At 30.3% G+C, this 23,184-nt stretch overlaps 3 protein-coding genes across 3 annotated transcripts; 2 read left to right on the top strand and 1 right to left on the bottom strand.

Annotated features, from left to right (window-relative positions):
* The first annotated feature begins 7,678 nt into the window (after positions 1–7,678).
* On the top strand, positions 7,679–10,403 carry BNAC09G08450D. The gene is made up of 9 exons (XM_013833017.3): positions 7,679–7,931; positions 8,038–8,222; positions 8,371–8,552; positions 8,647–8,931; positions 9,006–9,064; positions 9,147–9,183; positions 9,265–9,336; positions 9,417–9,741; positions 9,827–10,403. The coding sequence occupies exons 1-9, from the start codon at positions 7,856–7,858 to the stop codon at positions 10,202–10,204; spliced, it is 1,599 nt and encodes a 532-aa protein (XP_013688471.1). The 5' UTR covers positions 7,679–7,855; the 3' UTR covers positions 10,205–10,403.
* Positions 10,404–12,447: 2,044 nt separating this feature from the next.
* On the top strand, positions 12,448–14,117 carry LOC106392219 (phosphopantothenoylcysteine decarboxylase subunit VHS3). Its single transcript, XM_013833021.3, has 4 exons — positions 12,448–12,584; positions 12,664–12,776; positions 13,424–13,464; positions 13,541–14,117. Exons 2-4 carry the CDS (start codon positions 12,666–12,668, stop codon positions 13,884–13,886), a joined length of 498 nt encoding a protein of 165 aa, XP_013688475.1. The 5' UTR covers positions 12,448–12,584; positions 12,664–12,665; the 3' UTR covers positions 13,887–14,117.
* Positions 14,118–17,425: 3,308 nt separating this feature from the next.
* LOC106392218 (monogalactosyldiacylglycerol synthase 3, chloroplastic) lies at positions 17,426–20,604 on the bottom strand. Its single transcript, XM_048767913.1, has 8 exons — positions 20,044–20,604; positions 19,213–19,385; positions 18,918–19,079; positions 18,607–18,748; positions 18,296–18,520; positions 18,153–18,215; positions 17,983–18,057; positions 17,426–17,894 (listed from the first exon to the last, which is right to left on the bottom strand). Exons 1-8 carry the CDS (start codon positions 20,365–20,367, stop codon positions 17,652–17,654), a joined length of 1,407 nt encoding a protein of 468 aa, XP_048623870.1. The 5' UTR covers positions 20,368–20,604; the 3' UTR covers positions 17,426–17,651.
* Between the last annotated feature and the right edge of the window lie 2,580 nt (positions 20,605–23,184).

Below are 23,184 nucleotides of genomic sequence, written 5' to 3'. Positions count from 1 at the left end.
CGAGGAAAGGGTTCCTTCAACTTGGTTCAAGGTACTTCCTTTTTTCAGATTGTTGGCTTAGTTCGTCTGATGAATTCTGGTGGTTCGCGTTAGCTTGCTTCTGGTGGTGTTTTTATCTTGCTTGGAGAGTTTGCTTTTCCTTGGTTTGCTTGCTTCGGAATAGATCCTTCGGTGAACTTCCTCTAGTTCCCCTGTGGTTACGGAGTCTCCGGCTCATTCTAAAGGAAAATGAGCTTTCGCTCTTTCTAGCTTCTCGCCGTGGGTGTTCGAATGCTAAAGTTGTTGCTTCGTCTCCCTTGGATGGTTCATTCATCATTGTGTTCGAACTCGTGGCTCATGGTATGTTCCAGAGCAGTAGAAGGAGTTCTTGTTGGTGGCCATCTTCAATAATCCGGCTTCAGTTGCTATGCTTCTCTTTCAACTCTTTCTGATCTTGATAAAATCTCTGTTAGGGTGTCTTATTCTGTGATCTTAACTCTGTTACTTGATGTTCTCTAAGTGTTATGTTGTCTTATGTCTCTATGGTCTATTTGTTTAGTCTCTAGGGAATGATAGTTCTATGTTCTACTAGCTTTTGTTCTCCAGAGGTGTTGTACCTGCTGGCTTAGTATCTAAAAAAATGCATCCCACCCCTGTATAAGTTCTTGTAGTGATAATGAAGTTTTAGTGTGAAAAAAAAAGGGGGAATAACCATAAAATAATTATAACTAAGTGAATACACATTACAATTGAATGGTTAGAATATAACCTATACCTTTATATTAATTGCCATTTCATCCCTACATCTAGGTTTGTCTAGGGTATTTTCATTTTTATATATTTTTTTCTTTTATTTTCTGATAATCATATCTCCCTTTCAATTTTTAATAGCTTTTAGATTTGCATGATACAATTATTTAGTTTTGTATTTTACATAGTAAGAACAAAGATTTTTTTTCTACATATAGCACATTTTGAACATTTAAAAATAGATATATATTTTTATAATTTTTTACATTACATAAAATAATTTTAAATCTTTACTATATTATAAATTAATAGTATAGTTCATTTTCTCATTCAAATGTGATATCATTTTGTTATGTTCTATTGTATTTAATAAATATGGAATATAAACGTAAATTTAGAATATCTCTCCCTCCCTCCCTCCCTCTATTTGTCTCCTTCTACGTTTTATATATTGTATTTTGTATTCACATAAACCGTTCTGTTTATGTATAAAAATAGAATAGTATTGTACAGTCTATTTTTGGCAAAATTTTGAACTCCGCGTATTACACATTCACTTGCGGGAAGTAGAATATTATCTTCACAAATGCATATATGTCACATCCAATCCTTATATTTATTTATTTAATTTCATTTTTTCTTATGTATATTACACTAATTAACCCTAATAATATTTGGCTTAAAACTAATTTTGCAAACTGTAATAATAATAATTTGTAATTAATTCTAGTCTAACTAATTTCGTTAACATTAGTTCATATAACTTAAAAATAATCTTTACATTATTTTTATTACAATGTTTTTATTACATTTATTTTTATTATTTCATATATTTTATACTCCATCTGTTTCATATTAAGTGTCATTCTAATATTTTTTCTTGTTACATAAAAAATTGTCATTTTAGAATTTCAATGCAAAATTTATTTGCTTTTCAGCTAAAATTAATTGCAAAGTGCATTAATCTTATAAATAATTTTATTTATCTCAAATACTATTAGCTAAACATGTGTAATTAATAGAAACTTAATTACATTTCATTCAGTTTCTTCATATCTGTGAAAAATGTCAAAGTGACACTTATTTAGAAATGGATGGAGTATAATTATTTTTTTTTGGCTATGTAACAACCACTTATAAATTTTAGTTATGATTTTTGCCAGGGTTGTATTTCATTCAAAATTTCAAATTGGAAGTAAATAATTTTACTTTAATTGTATTTTGATACATTATAAATTATTTATATAGCGTAATATATTCCTATCGTTGCTCCAATATTTTATGCAAACATATTATATTTTCGTTTAAAATAGCAACAGACATGTTACAAATTTCATAATGAAACATGGAGTATAACATTTGTACACACATCTAACCGTTTCTAAAGCAAAATCATTGATAATAATTATTTATATTATAAATAAAATAATGATTTTTATATATAATAACTGACAAAAACAAAAATTATATGACTAAAAAGTCGTGTAATCTTTAATCTTGTATTTAAGACTAAAATTAAAAAAAAAATTAAAACTTTTGGTTTAAGTTTAATTTATATAATTATTTTCATACTTAAGATCATTTATACATAATTTTTTAATTTTTTTTTGTAATATTCATTTATTGTAATTACATTTAATTGTATATTTAATATTTTATTCATATAAAAGATAAATAGAAAGCAAATATAAGTTTTTGAAGAAAATAACATGTTCATTGAAATGTTTTGAAAACATCGAGATATATATTAAATAACTCTTTTATTGATCAAAACCTCTCACATATCTTCCCCTTTTTGACAATGATCGTAGCATTTTTTGTACTCATTTTTCACTCCAAAATCTATTTAAAATTAAGTAGCAGTACAGCATTAAAAATCATGAGATTATAAATAAGCATAAGCAAAAGTAAATTTCAAAATAGTATCTTAATACCTGGAATGATATCAATGCAATGAACATTTGATATCACGAATGTTATCAATATATTTTTGTAGCTATTGAAAACAAATGTTATCAATCTATTTTTGTAGATACCAATTTTGTAGAATATAATCTAAATTATTTTGAGTGTTCTATTTCACTTTAAATTTTGTTATACACAAACTTAAATCAAAGGGATTTTTTGGTATAAAATATTTAAATTAATTTTCTTAGATTTTAGTCAAAATAATAAAAAAATGATTCATTACCTAATTTTATATGGACATATTTGTTTATTTTCATTTTATTTCAAATTAGCCTATCAATATATAGTATTTGATTTCAAACTGATTTTGCAAACTGTAATGATAATAATTTGTAATTAATTCTACAGGCTTACTAATTTCGTTAAGATTAGTTCATATAACTTTGAAAATAATCTTTACATTATTTTTATTACTTTGTTTTTATTACGTTTATTTTATAAATGTATATATATTATATAAATTTGTTTTTGGATATGTAACAACCATTTACAAATTTTAATTATGATTTTTTTTGTCAGATTGGTATTTCATTCAAACTTTCAAATTGGAAGTAAATAATTTTATATTAATCTTATCTTGATACATTATGAATTATTTATATAGGGGTATATATTCTTATCGTTGCTCCAATCTATTATGAAATATATTATTTTTTCTCATATAATAGCAACACACACATGTGACAAATTTCATAATGAAACATGGAATATAAACATGCACTGTAAACATTTGTACAACACTTCTAACAGTTTTTAAAGCAAAAGCATTTATGAGTGTTATTTATATTATACAGAAAAAGGTAACTTATCTATAATAAGTGACAAACACAAAATTATATGCTTAAAAAGTCTTGTAATCTTTAATCTTATATTTTAGACAAAAATTAAAAAATTAAAGTTTTAAACTTTTGGTTTCAGTTTAATTTATATAATTATTTTCATACCTATTTATACATAATTTTTAAAATATTTTTTCGTAATATTGATTTATTATAATTATATTTAATTGTCTATTTAATATTTTATTCGTTTAAAAGATAAATAGAAAGCAAATATAATATTTTGAAGAAAATAACATGTTCATTGAGAATTTTTGAAAACATCGAGATATATATATATTTGTTTATAAGTGTTTTAATAACTAATTACTATATTCTAGAGTCTATTTACTATATTTATAGGATCACGAGTGATTTGGAAGAAAATGATGATTTTAGAGCATTTTGGAGATATTTGGAGAAAGCATTAGAGCTGACTATCGAGCAAGACCAATGGTCGACATTCAAAGACAATAATCAATCGATGCACATCCTGTGACATCGATCGACGGTAGGAAGCGGACAGAAGCCCGTTTGGTTCTAGCCGACTTAGAGCCCAAGACTTCACTAATTTACAAGATTACCCCTGGCGAGTTTTAACTTAATTATATATAGTTTGCCAATATGTTAGAGGCAAAGTGTGCTTTCTTGTTTTAGTATTTTCACAGCAAAAGTTTTCTAGAATTTTTAGTAGATTGGAGAGAAGATCTAAAGAGATTTGTGATTGAAACTCCATTGATATCTATCTATTTATCTATGCAGTTTTTATACATAATTGCTATATGAATTGCTTAGCCATGTCTGAGTAATTCTCTTGGTAGGTTTAGGGTTTAAATAGGTTATGAGAGATTAGTCCCAACTATAGATTGCTAAGTTGTGATATTCGTCATTAGAATTGTCATTAAAACATGTTTCTAGTTTAGCTAGCTAGAACTTGAACTAGGAGTTGTAGGTTTAAGTCATCACTTGAATCTCACCCTGAATCCATCCTAATTGAGCTAGGATTGCTAGAGTAAGGCGATAGATGATCTAGGAAGCCTAGTGAGCACAAATCAATCAGCACGTTAAAGCTTGACTAAACGTGTCGGTCGATATTCCAATCGAATAATCGATCGACAGTACAACAAGTGTATCGATTGATATTCCTATAGAATCATCGATCGACACTTATATCTGGTCAATAGACAGACCTAGAAAGCGAGAGTCGATCGGTTTGTTTATAAGTGTTGAGCTCTGTAATATCATGCATACAATTTGTTAGGCATCTGTAGGATTATAATCCTGATTACCTGAATAGAAACCCTTAGTCTAGCTATTTCATCTAAGTACCAAAAACCCCAATCAAATCAATCAAACAACGACATTGCTCACAAACCTGTTATTTACATTTAATCATAATCAACCTAGCTTAATCAATCTGATTAGATTTATTAGGTTTTCTATCTTCCTGTGAATTCGATCCCTAAGTACTACAACTGAACTTCTTATTTAAGAAAGTAATTCACTTCTTAAGGTAATTTGAATTGAGATCGGCTCAACATACAAATGGAGAGACGAAGCCAATAATGGCCTTCAATTAATGACGAGACAGTCCAATATACCTAGATAAATATTCCAGTACAAAGTTGACAAGACAGTAAAAGCCAAACTGTTTTAGGACTCTTAACAATATAAAAGTTGGTATTTATAATTCGCACCATGCTTGGAACTAGATATTTTATAAAAATATAAGTTGAATAAGTAAGTTTTTCTTTAATTTTTTTTTTAAAATTATAACAAAATTTATGTAAAATATATTCTAATGATTTCATCAAGTTAAAATTGCATAAATATTCAATTTTTATAAATTTATTTTGATACATAATTTAAAAATGTTGGAATTAAAAACTTACGGTTTTATATGGTATATATTTAATTAAATTAATACTAAAATAGATATACATTTTTAATTTAGATATTTATTAAATGAGGCTTTAATACTTATGATTTTAATATCATTTGTATCTTTTTATAACAAAAATATTAAATCATTGGTCACAAATAATTCAGTATAGAACTTTTAATACTTTTAGTAATTTATAGTCGTTTTATTAAATTCAAAATATAAAATATACAAAAAACAATAACTCTATATATGGTTAATGTGATTGTTTAGTTTAATTTAATAACATAAAATTAAATAAAAATGATAGATGAGTCACAATTTGTTATTAAAGTTTTAATATTCATCATTTATTATCATTAATATATATTAAATCAAATTAGATAATTTCGTACTTTTTATTTAAGGAAATAAAAAATATTTTTTGTACATTACTAATTAATTTTATGATTAGTTCAATGAGAAGTATAATGTATATATGGATTAACCAAAACCATCAATAGCATGTATTAATTGTAACTACTGTAGTAGTTTATTCTAATGATGATACATCAGCTTCCCAAATAATATATAAGTAATGTGGCTATAAAATATTGATATAAATTTTTGATGCAATGAATAAGTATATTTTACTCTATACAAAATATCAAACAAATTACAGAAACAAATTATTTATTTGGAATATCTTTTTAACAAATTATAAATTGATGTAACTTGTAGTAAAAACTATGGTACAAACTAGGATTGGACAAATAAATCGAATCCTAAAATCAAAACCGAACCCGATAAAAATAAATCCGAACCGATCTTAACCCGACGTAAATACCGAATGGATCTTGTTTTATAGTATTTCAGGTTATAGTTATTATCCGAACCGAATCTGAACCTAAATGGATATCTGATAGACCCCAACACATTCAAAATCTTAAAAAAAATTTTGTACCAAACATGATCTCAATTCCTAATATGTATCCAAAATACACTAAGATATTATTGAACATCTAAAATAATTATCTATTACATGAAGGTTGATGGTTTAAGGTGGCGGTTGAAGCTTGAAATTTTTGGATTTGGTTTTATATTCATTGAATAATGTTTATCATTTCATGAGAACTTGGTTTTTGTTTTATACTTTCATTTATTTGATTTTATTTCTACCAATAACTATGTTTATTTTTCGTTTGATTTTGAATGATCATGTTTGATGTTCTTTTCTTATTTTTGAATCGATTTTACTTATGTTTTGGTTACAAAATAGGTACAAATGAGGTACTTTAAAACCGAAAAACGATTCTACTTATGTTTTGGTTATAAAGTAGGCAAAAATCAGGTACCTTTAAACTGAATAACCAAATGGGACTCGGGCCTGAAAGTACATCGGGTTGTACCAGTTCTTGAAGATTTACTAACCCTGACCGAACCCAATAGAACCCGAACCAAACTTTCAATATAACCTGAATACGACAGATTTTGATAAACCCGAAAAACCAAAATCTGATTGGAAAAAACCAAAACCCGATTGGAACTCCAAATTCCATGCCTAGTACAAATTGCAGTATATACTATTTTTAAAATGAATATAAATATAATAACATTTATTATAAATTTAATTAAACTAATTAAATTTAAAATGTATTATATTAATTAAATTAAAATTAAGGAAATATAGTAATACATATTCTAACAAAAGGTACATATATATATATATATATATATATTTACATATAATTTTATGTATGAAAAACTTTAAGTTGCCAAAGAGAATTAACAATTTAAATTATAGAAATAATTTCAGATCCCTAATTTAATTGGAAATAACAATTTATAAATTGACTAACTAGTAAACAACTTTATAAAATATTGAAAATGCTTTATTAACTGAGACAAAGCAAATGTGAGACAACCATGAATGCAATTAATAGAAAAAACTAAAATAATTAAAAATTAAAAGTTACCGTAGAATTACTAACCTAAATCTAAAAATACTAGTTCAACTTTTAATACATAAAATTTTGTTTGATGTTGAATTAATACTTGAGTTTAACAATTTTTTTAAAATGGATAGCTTAAAATTAACTCATATATAATACATTGTAATTCAAACATAAGTTAAAAATAATAATTATGAATTATATCTCTAAAGCAAACCTTAAACAATAATAATTCATATCACCAGTCAAAGCCTATATATTAAATAAATAGAAATAATCATAAAAAGAAACAGGCAGCGCATCATTCCAACATAATTAAAAACTACATTGGAAATAAATAAAAAGAAAGAAATCAGGGAAATGTGATTCGAGGAAGTGAAGAAAACCGCGTCAAGCGGGATATCAAATCAATCGTGTTGTTAACACGTCTGCCATTGATTCTCTATCACGATTCCATTAAACATAGAAACACTGAAACGAGAAAATATACAAAAAATAAAAACAATCTCGAAAAAAACAAAGACAGAATGTTGTGTTCCAGATCTAAAACAGTGTTCGTACTTTTCTCGTTTCTTCTTGTCGCCACTGGAATATCTATTGCTGGTAAGAAAGAAAGAAAAGAAAAAATAATTCAATAATAACTGCTGGTTTCTTGTATTTTGATTTTGTCTCTGTTGATATGTTTTTACTTCTAATTTTGGGTTTTCAGAAAAGGAAGCAGCAAGTGTTGAAGAAGAATGGGGGACAAGTGTAAAAGAAAGGTTTATGGCAGAGGAAAAAGGAGAGAACTCGTCTCTGATTTTGGCTGCAAACAGAACAAAGAGGAAAGACCCTACTGAGAATTTCAACATTTACACTGGTGGATGGAACATAAGCAATACCCATTATTGGACTGTGAGTCCTTTCTTTTATTTTCTGTGGTCCTAAGTTTTCTCTGTTGCAAGTTGAGTTTGTTTGCTTAATCAAAAGGGATTAGCATTCATTAGTTCTCTCTCTTTTTGAAGCTTTTGTTTTCTCATTATTTGCTTGTGTGTGCATGCAGTCTGTTGCTTATACAGCGGCGCCTTTCTTTGTGATAGCAGGAGTCTGGTTTGTGATCTTCGGGCTATCCTTGTCTCTCATTTGCCTTTGCTATTGCTGCTGCGCCCGTCAGCCTTACGGCTATTCCAGGGTTGCTTATGCTCTCTCCCTTATCCTCCTCATATCATTCACAATCGCTGCAATGTAAATTGTCTTTTCTCTGCCTCTTCTTTTGTCATCCTTGTCTTTTTTGTTTTTTTTAATTAAAATAAGCTTTTTGTGTTTGATATTTTTCCAGTGTGGGATGTGTTTTCCTTTACACGGGCCAAGGGAAATTTCATGCTAGCACAACAGATACTTTGGACTATGTGGTGAGACAGGCGAATTTCACGGCGGAAAACCTCAGGAATGTGTCAGATTATCTCAATGCAGCTAAGAAGGTGGATGTGCAATCCATCGTTCTTCCAGGGGATGTTCTATCGAGCATCGACAACATACAAGGAAAGATCAACTCCTCTGCAACCACTCTTTCTGTTCAAACAATGGAGAACCAAGACAGGATTCAAGATGTCTTGGATAACATGTAAAAAAATATAATACGATAGTGTTATCCTTTTTTTTTTTTCTTCACCTTTTTGTGCTTATGCTTTGTTGCAGGAGACTTGCGCTCATCATCATCGCTGCTGTGATGCTTTTTCTTGCGTTCATTGGATTCTGTAAGTCGTCTTAGGGATTGTTATTATTGATTACATCTCGCAGCAGCACTTAACTTATTGATTATTTTTCATTGTTGTACAGTACTCTCCATCTTTGGACTGCAGTGCCTTGTATACACGTAAGTGAAGTCTCATTCTCATTTTCCACGTGTTACCGTTCTATGCTGATAAAAATCACTTTGTGATTTAACAATGGACAGGTTAGTGATCCTTGGTTGGATTCTTGTAACCGGCACTTTCGTCTTGTGTGGTCTATTTCTGCTTCTACACAAGTGAGTTTTTGTTCAATTTGTCTTACTCAATGCATTAAAAAAAGGTTTCTCAATAAAAGCATTTCTTAATGCTTTGTCAGCGTTGTTGGGGATACGTGTGTGGCCATGGACCAATGGGTGCAAAACCCGAAAGCTCACACCGCTCTAGACGATATTCTACCGTGCGTTGATAACGCAACCGCGACCGAAACACTGAGTCAGACCAAGCTTGTGACGTACCAGTTGGTCGAAATTGTTGACAATTTCATGAACACCATTGCCAACAAGAACTTCCCGCCTCAAGCCCGACCCCTTTATTACAACCAGTCGGGCCCCCTAATGCCTTTGCTCTGTAACCCCTTCAATGCTGATCTCTCTGACCACCTGTGCAAGCCCGGTGAGGTCCATCTCAACAATGCAACAGAGGTAAATACTAATTTAAAACAGAACATGTCTGTAAATTTTTTTTTTTGTTTCATAATATTTCTTATGATATGGTGTTTTTATGCAGATGTGGAAGAGCTACACTTGCGAATATATAACAACGGGAACATGTAGCACGCCCGGACGTCTGACCCCAAACCATTACACCCAGATGGCTGCAGCAGTTAACGTAAGCTATGGTCTGTACAAGTATGGTCCATTCCTGGCAGATCTGCGAGGGTGTAACTTCGTGAGGTCCACATTCACTGATATAGAGAGGGATCATTGCCCGGGACTGAGGAGATACACGCAGTGGATCTACGTGGGTCTTGTGCTGGTGTCTACTGCTGTAATGCTGTCTTTGGTGTTTTGGGTTGTATACGCGCGGGAGAGGAGGCACCGTGTTTACACCAAAGACTACAATGCTATGCATTCTGAAGCTCCACGGGACAAGGGCCCGCTGTGAGATGTTCTGTACTTTTTGCCAGTTTTATGTAAATTATGTGTGTGAGATGTCTGGTGAGATCTTTTGTGTAGTGAATAATGGAAGGAATCTGTGGTTGTGTGGTTGTTGTCATTGATGTTCTTTATAATTGATATGTTGAGAACTACTTCGAAATTAGAGATGTATTGCTTTGTGGAAGTACAACCCTATCTTTGTGTTTCTTGTCGGGGAGGACAATTAACTTACTGAGACAAATCTTCAATTCTTTATTACTAGTATTGCTTACCAAAAGCACTTCTTTATTCGATAGGTGTAATGTCTTTGATCACTTGAAGATGGGCGACTGAACCTAGAGGCTACTAGTACTCATAGCACTTTGAATGGTCGATAATTTCTTCACCTAAAGTTAATGAAGAGCCTTACGTTGTGCGTTACAACTACTTACGAGTGTAACCTCGTTTGTTGGTGTTGAATGGGTTCACGTAAGAGAAAGAGTAATCTTCCTAGTGATCGAAGGAGGCTGTTCAAAAATAAACAAAGAGATAAAAAGTGCTCAAATAGACTTGTTTTACAAAATATAACATGACTGACTTGAAAACTCTAAACCTAACAGGTGTATGAAAACCAAAACCAACTCCTAATGGATTTAAACTTACTCTTAATGGGTTTAGTGAGAAATTCTAAAACTTTAAATCTTGGTTAATCGGAGTTTAAACCAAGTGGCCCGCCCTCTATCCTTCCCATGGGCCAGCTCATCTTTTTCTTGGACAAACTTGATTAAAACTCCAAAGACTCCTTTCAAGGCTTTAGCCTGATTTTGTCATCTGTCCAATATAACAGACAAGTGGATCATGTGCTTGGTTGTCCATCCCATCTTGTGCCGCAGAAGTCTTATCTTGGCTAACCACTTCTTGGGTTCGATCCAGCTGATAGTTATCTAGACCGTTTTGCTGCTTAGTTCACTTCGTCGAGCAAAATGCTCTTATTGATAAATTTCCATGTCCAGGTCTTCATCTCCATTTTTTTGGGTCTATGTCCGACCATATCGCATCACCCGACCATTGGTCATATATTCCATTTCCCGATCGTCTGTCCTGTTCATCTCTCGACCGTCCGTCCTTCTCATGTCCATTTCGTGACCACATTTCCTTGTTCGATCCATTTCGTGCTGGTCCAGTCCTCAGCTGTCGGTTCATCCAAGTAAAGCTCATGTCGCCCATCTCAGTCAACATATACATTTGGTCCCAATCTGCCGTGCGAAGGTTTTTGGATGTTGGAGGCGAGTTAAAAAAAATTTTACATGAAATTTTTTTTTTGAAAATATTTCTATTTAAATATGAATTATATAAAATATTTTTTTTTGAAAAAACATATATATATATATATATATAACACTAAAACGTTTTGATTTATTACCTAAACATTTTCTAAATTTTATGCACCAGATTTTTATAAACTAAAAACAAAACTATATATTCTTATCATTTTGGATTGAAATGTTGGTCGCTGTTACAAAACTAAATCTTAGCGTTTAAATTAAATACAATAAACTATATATTCAAAATATTATAAATTTTTAATCAAATTCTATAAATATAGAAAATAAATTTAACTCATAATATATACAAAAAAGACAAATGTGGATCAAATAATTGCAGTTAATTTGAAGTAGAATCTTTATAGTTTTATATAAAATATAGTAAAATTGATCAAAAATTAGTTATTTTAAACAGAAGTCAAATTTAGAATCAAATAATAATAAAAATCTAACTAAAAGAATACATTAACTGCCATGTAAATTTTTTTTTTTTTTTGTAATTAGAGGTCTTAAAAATTTTACAAAATTTGGGGACTCTAGGCAAATGCTTTTTTCAATACGTTGTAAGCACGGCTCTGGTCCCAATGATGACCGCATCAGGAAGTGCAACGTTAGCTTGATATATTTGCTCATGATATCCGCGGAGTCTCCTAGTGATTTCAACCATTGTATTCTTAACGTATTTTAACTAAAACCAACAAATCCAAAATTCATTAGAATTTATATATTAAATGAAATGATATAAATAAAATGATTTTTATAAAAATGTTATCCTAACTTTATTAAAATTTAAATTAAATTAAACAGAAATAATTAAACTAATATAAAAACAAGACTACAAAATTATGTTTATAGTTTTTTTTTCCAAACCAACGAAGTTAAAATCATAGAAATACTAATGTCAAAATCTAAACTAAAAATTTTAAAAATAGAATAATATTATATTTATAATTATTATTTGTGGACATGGCTCATAAAAAACTCTGAAGGCTTTAATCTACAGACGAAAAAGCTCCTTAAATACAAAAACCCTCCAGGGACGAAAATTTAGGGTACTTGACCGGATCTAAAGGAGCTATTCAGGTTTTCCACTCTCCCTTTTTATCTCTCTCTATTTGGCTTTCTGTCTCCTCATCTCTTACTGTGAGTCCTTTTCGAGTAGATATGGAAGTGGCTGCCCTCAGGTCAATGGAGACGCAGAGACAATGGACTTGTTCTGCCACTGAGACGCTTCTCTTCCTCGTTGGAAGGAATCTGGCGTGTCTGCTCCTCGCGGTATACAACAGTTTCCTTAATTTTAATTTATAACTCTTGTTTCACTTTTGTGTTCTGTTGGATTTGTCATTTATTCAAAAACCGTCCATCCTGGAGTTGTCTCTGTGTTCCTGAATCCAAGGCTTATTAGATTTTCATACTCAGATTTCTGCTTTGGGGATACGATTTGGGCTTTTGACGGATTCTGTTGTTTGAATTTAGACAAGCACTTTAGTTTCTGTCTTAACTGGTTCGAGACGGGTCTTTGTACAATTGAAGTTGAATGCAGAGTTTAACAATGTCAAATGCACACTCTGTTAACTTGCCACTTTTACTTTTCTTGTCTATTTGCAATTGCTATTTATATAAGGATGTGTTCTTCTTGGATTTTGTATGATATAGCAAACACACAAAGAAGAGAGTTCCTTTGAGAAAGTTTTAAACCCTTACAGATTGACTTTAGGTTTATTTTGTGTACCTTTTAGGTTTCCTTTTGTCATTTCAGTGTTTGTTTGTTATGTGCTATATTGACATTTTCCATTTTCATGATCCTTTTTAACTTATGTTCTCGTTGAACTTTGCATTAATACACTATGGATAGTTCAGTATTGTATAAAATTTCATAAAACCTTGTCTAATATTCATCTTTTTGTTCTGTGATATCGCAGGCAGAATCTTTGCTGATAGGGTTGATTGCTGAAGATCAGAGGTGAGCATAAGGGCCACATCTTTCATTTTTCCGTTTTTATTTAATTCTAGCAGATCTGAATTTGTCTTTTCTCTAGGCTTTCTGTGAAGGAGGGCTACAAAAAAGGACGCCGAGATGAGGAAAACAAAGATGCCGGTGACTCTGATGATGATGACGATGATGATGAAGATAACGCTGATGAAGACGATGATGATGATGATGATGATGCTAATGATGAAGATTTTTCAGGGGGTGAAGGAGAGGAAGCTGATCCGGAGGATGACCCGGTGACCAATGGTGGAGGAGGAAGCGATGATAATGATGATGATGACGACGGTGATGAGAGTGATGATGATGATGATGAGGATGACGAGGATGAAGATGAGGATGATGAGGAAGATGACGAAGATGTTCGCCAGCCACCTGCTAAGAAGAGAAAATGAAACATGAGAAAGAGGGGAGTGTTAAAGACTTGAAGAGGGCCATATGTGTTGGTTTAAGTAGTGTAGGGAAACTTATGGTTCGTGTTGTGTACTATTTGTTGTTGTGTGCGACTTTTCTACTTGGATTTTAGTTATCTTGTCTGTTAGAATGTTGATGGTCTCTTCTATTTGTTATTGCATCTGCCTATGAACATGATTTGCCGTGATTCACATTTTTCTTTGTTGTTGCCATTTTTCTTTCCATTGTTGCTAATGTTCAAAAGGAAAACGCCACTAACACTATACTATGTTCATCTCATGTTGTCTGCCTTCACATAAGAGCATTGATAAGAGACTTGGGTGGATTTCTATCAAAAATAGTAGAATATTATATTTCTATTTATTTATTTTATGAGTTTTTCCAGGTTTTTGGATCATTATTAGAGTGACAAGTGTACTTATTAGGTCTCTCAAATTGTTGTTCATATCATATGAAAGACCTTCTCTATTATCTCTCTTAACTTTTGTTTTTTTTTTGTTTTTATTTTAATGTCTAGAAACTTATTGAAAAAACTATAGATGTGAGTGGTGTAAAGAGTTTTTCTTTTCTTGTCAATTTTTCTTATATCGAAATGCTTAAAAGTCATTTTTGATTACAATCTAAACGGATCATTACAACTCTCCCTACTTAAGAGGAATTCATACTGAACCCGCATCCGCAATTTGTTCATCAACTTAAGTCTCGAACAACTCTAGATACTCGATCCTCATCATGCTTGCACGTTCTTTTGTAGTCTCATGTATCCCATCATGATCTCACACTACTTGGACCATAGGAACTCTCTTCTTTCTAATCAGTTCGTTTGGAATCCTTGTCACTTGTATGGGCTTTTCTTGAGTTGACAAACCAGACCACAAGTATTCACGTGGTTGCGAGACAACTAACGCTGGGTCCTTCAACAATACCCTAGTCTAGGATTCAGTTTTGTCATACCGCCGAACCATTTAGATCATGTCAGTTTAGAATCGATCTGGCCTTTTTCGATGAGCCGAATCAATTTCGATTTAGTTGAACAAAGTGTGTTCGGGTTCTGTACCATGTTAGGAGAAGATGGTTTTCATATATCTCAATTGAGTTTACACGATACAACTAGATTAAGACCCGCACCTTGCGCGGGATAAAAATTATATATATAAATTATTTTATGTATTATATGTTCTTACATATTATGAAATAATAAATATATATTAAATAATTAAAAGTCAGTAACTATTACATATATAATAAAATTGGTGCGAACGTATAAATCAATTTTATTAATACAAACAATTTTTTTAAAAAATTTGATAGGATATGTAATTAAATTTAAATGATATTAACATACATAGTATATTTTTAATATTAATGTCTATTTTTTTAATGGTGTTTTCTACTCATATGTTTTTTTTGATCATGTGTATCTTTAATAGCAAAAACTTTAAATTACTGATAACAAAATTTTCATTGTGGGACTAATAATTTTAGTAATTGATAATTTAAAAAAATTTATCAATGTTAGTTCAAAACTTTTATCAAAAAAATTATTCAAAGTAAATTTTGAAACTAAAATATTTATTTATTCAATATGGTTTATAGTTTAATTTAGAATGATATATATATACATATATTTTTTAAATCTTAATGATTAATTAAATTAGACTTTTACTTATATGATTTTGTAATCATTTGTATTTTGTCATAACAAAAATTTTAAACCATGGATCGCAAAATTTGAATGTGAGACTTTTAACAATTTTAGTAATTTATAGTCATTTTTAAAATTCAAAATATAAAATATACAGAAAAATCTAAATTTTTATAATATGGTTATTTTGTTTTTTTAAAGTTATTTTAATAGTTTTAAATTAAACAAATTTGATAGAAGATACATTTTTTTTTTAGATCTTTTTTATTCAAAATCATTAATTGTCATATATACTTTACCCACATTAGGCAATTCCGTAATCTTTATTTAAGGAAATAATAATTGACATTAATAATGAATTTATGGTTAGTTTAATAAAAAGTTTATTATATAATTAGATGGACCAACCTATTTCTCTAGTAATTCTAAGAATCATCCTAGTGATGACATGTGGCTACAAAAAGAAGTTGTAATGTTTCACAAATAATATATAGGGGATATATACAAAGAGGTAGGAGACACTGAGTTAACATAATTACAGAATGTTCCATATTTGGAAGAGAAGAATATTGCAGTAGTAAATGAGATTGATTCTGTATCCATAACAAGATCATCATCAAACTCATTGCGGAGACAGCGTCTATCTGAGTCATTGTGCAGCCTTTAGAAGAAGTTAACCCAACATTAGTGTCACACTTGTGAGTTTAACAATCAGGAAAAATTTCATTGAAGTCTATTCCCCTTTGTTAACCCATTTGCTGCTAGGCCAAATTATACATTTGTACCATCATAAATGGACTTAATAGTTAAATCCATTTAGATCGAATAATATTTTTGCGATGGAGGTTATTGGGAGATGAATTTGTGTAGAATTTGTGAATTTTAAGAGTTCATAGATTTTAAAAGTTAATTGGATTGTGAAAACTTATATACATTGACTTATGAAATTTGATCGTAACATTTTTTAGATTAGTATAGTCTTTCCTGAATTTGTATTACCTATTTTCTTTTTGTAAAGTAAATATACAATTTATTTATTTTCTAAATCATATAGCATTATTATTTGTTTTTTTCTTCCAAATTAAAAAGAAAATAATAGTGATATATACAATATTGGATAATTTTCCTTAAATAGCCATTTCAAAGTTTTTGTCACAAAAAAAGGCTTCAAAGAGAAAAATGACCAAAACAATTTCATGAAAAAGACAAAAGAAGATTTTACCCCTTGTTTTATATATATAAAGTAATAAAATAATAAAAATTAAGAATAAAAAAGTTTTTTTTATAATTTCGAATTATATGTTTTCAAATTTTGAACTTTTTAATAATTTTTTAATTCTGGATTTTTTTTAAAAAAATATTTTCTAAACTCTGGTTTGTTCGCGTAACCTATAATTTGGCTCTCAAATTTTCTTTTTAAATTCAAACTTTTTTTTGAAACTATTTTAAAATTTTTATTTTAAAATTATTAATATTTATAAATGTAATTATTTATATTTATATTCAAAATGATAATTATTTATAAAAATAATTATATATTATAAAATGTAAAAGTATATAAATGTAATGAATTATAGTTTTGGACATATAATTAAGGTACAATAGATATTTGGTAAGAATAATTATTTTGTTTTCTAGTTTTTTATCAAATGGATTTTGAAAATCACAAAATTACATATGATATTTTGAAAGTTAAGTCTTCTGAGTAAAAATGAATAGAATTTATCTCCCAATAATACTAGATTTTACTAGAATTATAGAATCAATAATAACTAAAATTTTTGAATAACAAGGGATTTGAATGGATTTAAAATTTTTTTAAACCAATAACAATGTATTCTATTAAGATTTTTGAAATCTAAGAACCAATAAAAATAGAATCTAAAAAAATTTAAAATTCATGAGAATTCACTTACCAATAACCTTTTTTTGTTCAGCAAACTAAAAATAAAAGTGATAGATATTACAAATGATTGATTAAAGAATGACAATGCATATATAAATGTTACAAAAGATGATCAAAGAATGACAGTGCACTAGACAATATACAAGCATAACGATTCATTAAATAAGAGGAAAATGAAGGCTAAAGTAGAAGTGGTCAGTAGGAATAATCATTATAAAGTTGAATACGTTGTTGCTGCTGTTGAGATAGATGATGTATATCCTTAACAATGTCGAACACTGCCTCGGGCTGCGCCAACTTAAGAGCATCCTCTGACATTTTATATAATTCGTTTTTCTTGCTGCTGAACCAACCAGCCACAGTTTTCGCGGTTTCTTTAGGACTTCGAGTGAAAATTCCAGCCCCATTGTCCACAACATACGGTACATTGCCTTTTTCCTTTGATAGTTACGTTCACACGAGTTAGTTTGTGGATTAATGATATGGCCAAATAATTTCAAGGGTAAAGCTAAAAATGTAAATGTACCTGTCCGGGGATATAGTCATTCAGGATAATTGGGAGGCCGCAAATCAATGCTTCTGCAATTGTACCTGGACCGGCCTGTTTTGTGTCATAAACTCTAGTCAAATTTAAGTCTTTTCTAAATAAGAACATAAGTGAATGTAGGGGATGGAGGATTTAAAGATATGACTAACCTTTGTGATGATGCAGTCACAAGCTCCCATCCATTTCTCCATTTGTGTCTCAAATCCACGAATCTGTAAGGTATAAACATCATAATATAAGTTATTAATCACCTACTACAAGTACTAATAAAAGTTCATATTTTAAAAGCTACCTTGATTGGAATCTTCCATTCATGGGATGCTAATGCAGAGGCAAGAGTTTTGTTCCGGCCGCATATGACAATCAGTTGTCCTATTGGTTTTCTTTCTTTAGAGTCATATAAAGAATCTCCGAGGGCTTGAGCGGTTTTCTGAACCGGACCCATTCCTTCACCACCTCCCATTAACAGAACCGCAGGTAAATTCGAATCTATTTCAAGCTCTTTCCTTAGATCATCCTAACAAAACATTGTAATACATATGGTTGATCTTCTAGTGTTTGAAAAACCAAAACTCTAAGTGGTATAATCGGGACTAATTTTACCTTGCAGATAATAGTGCGAGGGAATGATGGGCGGACAGGTAAGCCAAAGACACGAATCTGAGAGTCTCCAAGACCGTCTACTAATGCTCTCTTTGCAACCTCTTTGGATGGGCAGTAACATCTGCTGACTCCATGATGGAACCTGATTAAATATTTCATTTTGAGCTACTATATATGTTAAATTTAAATGTTTGGAAAAATTGAAGTTATACTCTTTACTTATTATTATTTTTAAATAAAAACAAGAAACTGGACCCGAGCAGAGTCTTTTTTTCATTTGTTTCGTTTAGAAATATTAGATACCATCTTACCATGTACGGTGGCAAGTGTTAAGATCAGTGATAACCGTCACGAAAATGACTTTCTTTTGAAGTCCTTGCCTTTTCATTACCCACAATGGGATGTGTTGCATCAAAGGATGTACGCTAATAATAATGTCTGGTTTATACTCCATTAAACCAGCCTCTATTTCTCTTTACACCACAAAACAAAATAAGAACTTAATTATATTTGTATATAACTACATCTAATGATGTAAAAATACATTTAATGAAAGTAAAGGGTAAGATGAAAAATGGCAATATATAGTGGTTAACATGTATATACTTGGCATAATAGGCGGCAAGAGCACTGAGATAACTTCTGTGAATCCATTTGGGAGAGGTACCATGAAACGCGACTGACCAAAGACCAACATGTTTCACCATGAACTTGTACTGTCTCTCCATGTCGTTCAGTGGCCATCCTGTGTATTCCTTCCAAACGTCTTTTATGATTATCTGTAATAAATAATAGTAAAACATTACTTCGTAGAGCTAGAAACTTAAGTAGTGCAATTATTAACAACAAAAAATGAGTAAAGAACGTGGGACAGGTTTTTAAGACACGAAATGTTGACATCACTCGTGTATCTCCGACAACCTGGCAAACGCCAAGATCCAATACTAGGCTACAAAACTTCCAAGTAGATATTATTTGTTTTTTCAAAATATACGTGAGCATTTCGATGGTTTTAACATTGACGGCTGAGGTTCATTGGTAATTCACTTACAAATCAGACTATAAATCAAATCAGATACAAATTTATTCAGATATATATATATATATACACCAGATTTGAAATTTTCTTTATGAACCGTTCAAAATAATTTTGTTCTTCTTCAAAATAGATATTAGAACAGAAACTAAAAAGTGAGAATTCTCTACTAAAACAGCAAACGCCAGAGTGATTACCGAAACGTTTAGTCACAATATTTTTTTCCAAACCAAAAACATTTTTAAAAACTACTAACATGCTTAGATTTTTGGCACATATAATTGAAGAAGTAACATATCGGCTCCACCGATGCGTTTGAGTCAAGGTAAAGAGAAAGAAGATGAAGAGAGAAGAAAAATAATATAATTACGTCATAACAAAATAAATAAAAATATATTTACCCGGTAGTCATCTCCGAATTCGATATTGAAGGCGTCACGTATAGCCTCAGCGGATGCACGGTGGCCACCGCCGGTATCACTCATCAGAATAAGAACAGTTTTGATCCTCTCAGCTCCCATCTGCTCCATCTCCATAACTTGTTCTTTATCTTCAAACCCTCTCTTCCTCAAACTCTCCTTCCCGTAATCACCCGATCTTGATCTCCGACGATTATGGTTGTAGTCATCGTCGACCGTCGAGAAACTAAAATTGCTGTAGACTCGCCTAAAAACTTTCTGCGTGATTGAATCATCCTGTGCACGAGGCGAAGCCACTTTCATCATCTCTATTTGATGTTCAAGAACGTTGGTTGTAGTTTGTGTGGGCTGGTTGGTGGTCTTTATGTATTCTCTTTTTCTTTGGGGGTTTTAAATTTTTTGAAGTGAAGAGAAAAAAATGGAAGACCAAGTTGTTGCTTTGAATAATGAAATTATTTTGAGGAATGATGCTGGAAATATTCCCTTTTAATTTTGTTCCTATAGTATTGCTTCTGCTTTTTATATTTCGTGTCTTTATTGTGTTAAGTACGGTTTAATGTTGTGGTAGAGAGGGGAATAATGCAAGCCTGTAGCCGTCGGATCTACATTTCGTTTTGGAATCTTCGGATATGAAGATTCGGATCTTTGGTTGTATCATAAGTTTCTTAAACAACTTGACTTTTTCTATTTATTATTTTTTTTAAAGAAGTAATGACATGGATACTCCTTCAGAAAATGATCATTTACAGATGGGAAATAAACTTTTTTTTGTTTTGATGACCGTGGGGTTCCCAGGCGGTAAGCCCAGACTAATCCCCACGAGGCCTTCCATCCGGGCACGCACGGTTATAGGCGGGAAGGTGGTCAAGGCGACTCGAACCCAGGGCGGACACTCCAGCTGGAGTTCCATTACCACTAGACCAAGAGCTCTTGGTTTAGATAGGAAATAAACTTATTTCAAACGAATTAATAAAATGAATCAAAGACCATGTCCTAGTTGCCTGAAAGCTCAGCTATAGCAGAAGACCTTCGTGATTATTCGGTTTTGTGATAATTCTGAGAATAATATATAGGGCAAATTTATCAAATGACATTTTTTAGGTTTTCCACCAAAAAAATACGCAAGGAGGAAAATGAACAAAATAAACTTTCATTAAAGAGGTAAAAATCTCTTTTAACTTAACTTTATAGATATTTAAATATAGAAAATTATTTAAATAAATAATATAAGATTAAAAACATACTTTTTTGAATAATACATTTTTGAATTCAAAAAATTATTTATTTTTCGGTTTTTTTCCAATATTTAATTTGAAAATTTTTATTTGAAATTTTCAGTATTTATTTGTTTATTTATTTAAATCCTCAAATGTCTATTTAACCTTTAATGAAACATTTTTTATCATTTAATCTCTGAGTGATATATTTGTGACAAAAAAATGGTCGGATTATTTTAAGGAATTTCTCTATAATATATATATATATATATATATATCATTTTTGATCTTTGATTTCTAATTTTGTAGAAAAATGAAAATATTTGTGAAAATAAATTTTAAAATGTTATATTATTTTTATTTTGGTGTAAATAATATTATTTTTATTATTTTTTATTTACAATAAAAATAAATATAATTATCTATATTAAATTATCAAATTATAACATGTTCTGTAAAGATTTGTCATGAATCATATTATTAGTTGAGAACACATCTGATTGAAAATTTTATAATTTAATTGTCTGAAAATGTGAGATGACTAAAATAATATGCATTGATGAATCAAATGTTACATCAGTGTCACCTATGTTATTGCTCCAAGATTTTATTGACATGAAATTTGCGATATTAGCTAACCTAAAAAAATTAATTAACAAAGTAACAATCTTGGTTTGATCTAATTCATTTGATTTTTCAATTCTAAAATTATGTAGATTATTAATCTCGAATTCTTATTTGAATCATATTATAAAGTTTGATGTAATATTTTTATATATATGGTTATATTTTAGTTTACAGTTTTGTTGTCAATTCTTTTGTATAAAATTCCAAAGGCTAATATTACAAGCAGACTCAAGCCCATAATTATGACACGTGCACACCCGTTGTCTTTGATACTTTGAAAATCGAGGTGAGAAAGCGTAGCCGGAGAGCTTGCCGGACCATTGATCTCCGCGACCGATTCGCTTGAAACTGCTGGCTGCTCCTCTTTCTTTCAGTCGCCACTGATCAACAAGGTTTTCTTCTCCGATCATAAGAGTTAACGCTAACCATATGGTAGCTCCAACTCTTCTAATTTCTGTACCGCATCTCGAAAGCTTTTTCTAACTCTCAAATCTTAACCATCTCTTAACTTGAAGATTGATTCCTACTCAGAATTAAGAGCCGAGCTTTTCCAACCAATAAAAAAAATCAACCCTCTAGATCAAATGGAATGAGAATGATTAAGAACAGAAGGTGAAGAGCTAAAAGCACAGCAAAACGGACTATGCCGAATCAAAATCCGCTAACCGGAAGATTTATCGGACAAGCCGAAAGCTAATTTGATCTAAAGATCAGAAACAAAAAAAACAATTTTTTTTTTCATCTCATATCTTCTTCTCAGTGGAAGATATTAGAGAAAGAACAAAGTGAGAAGAGAGAGACATTTTTGGTTACGGTTTAAGTTATATACTAGATCATCACCTGCGCTTACAAAGCGCAGATTATTTTATGATGAAAAATTTCACTAATAACTTGAAAATATTTTGTTAATTTATAAGAATTTTGTTTATTTTAACTATTTTTTGTATTTAAATTAATGCTTTTAAATTCGACCCGAATCCGCGGTTAAATTGGTTAATCCGGTGATCCGATTATTCTATTTAGATTTTTAAAAATATACATATTTATAAAAAAATCACTAAAAACCGAGACTAACCGACTGAACCGATGGATGTCCGATATGTAATCCAATTTGATTTAAATTTTTATATCTTCATAATTTGTCACCTTTTAATTGAAATTTTAAAGTTCATTGTTTTGCAATTGTATTAAATTATGACGTTTCTACAAAATTTTGATAAAGAAAATGATAGATATAAAATAATTAAAAACTATAAATATCTTGATCATATTACTCCAT

This window comes from Brassica napus, chromosome C9, assembly GCF_020379485.1.
Source record: "Brassica napus cultivar Da-Ae chromosome C9, Da-Ae, whole genome shotgun sequence".
In the NCBI taxonomy this organism is placed as follows: Eukaryota; Viridiplantae; Streptophyta; class Magnoliopsida; order Brassicales; family Brassicaceae; genus Brassica; species Brassica napus.
Note: the sequence above shows the minus strand (reverse complement) of the source record. Positions and strands in the feature narration are given on the sequence as shown.